The sequence below is a fragment of the Heteronotia binoei genome, chromosome 15, assembly GCF_032191835.1.
Source record: "Heteronotia binoei isolate CCM8104 ecotype False Entrance Well chromosome 15, APGP_CSIRO_Hbin_v1, whole genome shotgun sequence".
NCBI classification, from domain to species: Eukaryota; Metazoa; Chordata; class Lepidosauria; order Squamata; family Gekkonidae; genus Heteronotia; species Heteronotia binoei.
Window position 1 is genome coordinate 41,343,319 of NC_083237.1, and position 1,394 is coordinate 41,344,712.

Below are 1,394 nucleotides of genomic sequence, written 5' to 3' on the forward strand. Positions count from 1 at the left end.
GTCTTGGGTCAGTCACAGTTCTCTCAGATCTTTTATCTCAAGAGCAGTTCTTGAAAAGAGGTCTCTCAGTCCCACCTTCCTCACAGGGTGTCTGTTGCGGGTAAATAACTCTATAAACTTTAAAAGTACTTGTACTTTGATTCACATGTCTTGGTAGTCTGTTATAGCTATGGTGTGGATTTGGTTAGCAATGTTTCTCATAATTTGGTTAGCAACTGATTTTTGTCACATTTCTTTCCCAACCATAGGTTAGCTGAGAAAAAAAATATAATGGAAAACCAGACTTCTGTAGATGAATTTATTCTTTTGGGACTTTCAGATGATTCAACAATCCAAGTTTTCCTCTTCCTGATATTCTTATCTATTTACCTAACAACACTAGTAGGGAATATGCTTATTATGATCGTGATAAGGATTGATCCTCAACTGCACACCCCAATGTATTTCTTCCTTAGTAACTTATCCTTCCTTGACATCTGCTATTCCTCTGTCACTGTTCCAAAAATGCTTGAAAGCCTCCTGGTGACAAAGAAGACCATTTCTCTCCATGGCTGCATTGCTCAGATCTTCTTTTTTATTTCCATGGTTGGAACGGAGATCTTCTTACTCTCAGCAATGGCGTATGACCGTTATGCTGCCATATGCAATCCACTAAGGTACAGCACAGTCATTAGCCACCGTGTGTGTGTCCAGATGGTAGTGGGTGCTTGGGTATCTGGTTTCTTAGATTCTCTGGTCAATACTCTCTTTCTAATTGACTTGCAGTTCTGTGGTCCCAGCTACATTAACCATTTCAGTTGTGAGTTGCCTTTGCTATTGCAGATGTCTTGCACTAGTACCTTTGCCAATGAAATGGTGATTCTCACCTTCAGTATGACATTAGGGTTTGCTGCCCTCGTTCTCATTGTAGCTTCCTATGTTCACATCATTGGCACCATTCTCAAGATCAGCTCTTCAGAAGGGAGGCAAAAGGCATTCTCAACTTGTGCTTCCCACCTCACTGTGGTCCTTCTGTTCTGTGGGACAGCTTTCATTAGGTACATGAGACCTGCCTCTGGGTATTCAGATACTCTAGACAAGCTGGTGTCAATTCAGTATAGCATCCTAACCCCCATGTTAAACCCAATCATATACAGCCTGAAAAACAAAGAAGTGAAGACAGCTCTAAGGAGACTATTTCCAAAATGATTTCATTCACTGCTGGTTAATAATCTGGATTTCCAAAGCGAGAAAACTATCATTGCACAAATAAAGTATGTGCATACTTGTAGCCTGGAGGGATTCATGTGCAGTTGATTTTGCATTTTGTAAGAATGATGTGCTTCATAAATGTTCACTTACTACCACAAATGATAGTGGTTTGCTGTTTAGTGAGAAACTCATAGATACCTTCA

The 1,394-nt window shown here is 40.2% G+C and overlaps 1 protein-coding gene across 1 annotated transcript; it reads left to right on the forward strand.

The window, feature by feature from the left end:
- Nucleotides 1–255: 255 nt before the first annotated feature.
- Nucleotides 256–1,188, forward strand: LOC132584062 (olfactory receptor 5A2-like). Its single transcript, XM_060255853.1, has one exon. The coding sequence runs from the start codon at nt 271–273 to the stop codon at nt 1,186–1,188; it is 918 nt and encodes a 305-aa protein (XP_060111836.1). The 5' UTR covers nt 256–270.
- Nucleotides 1,189–1,394: the final 206 nt, after the last annotated feature.

Excerpts from the sequence above, each read along its gene's own strand:
- LOC132584062 (XM_060255853.1), top strand. The coding sequence starts at position 271 with ATGGAAAACCAGACTTCTGTAGATGAATTTATTCTTTTGGGACTTTCA.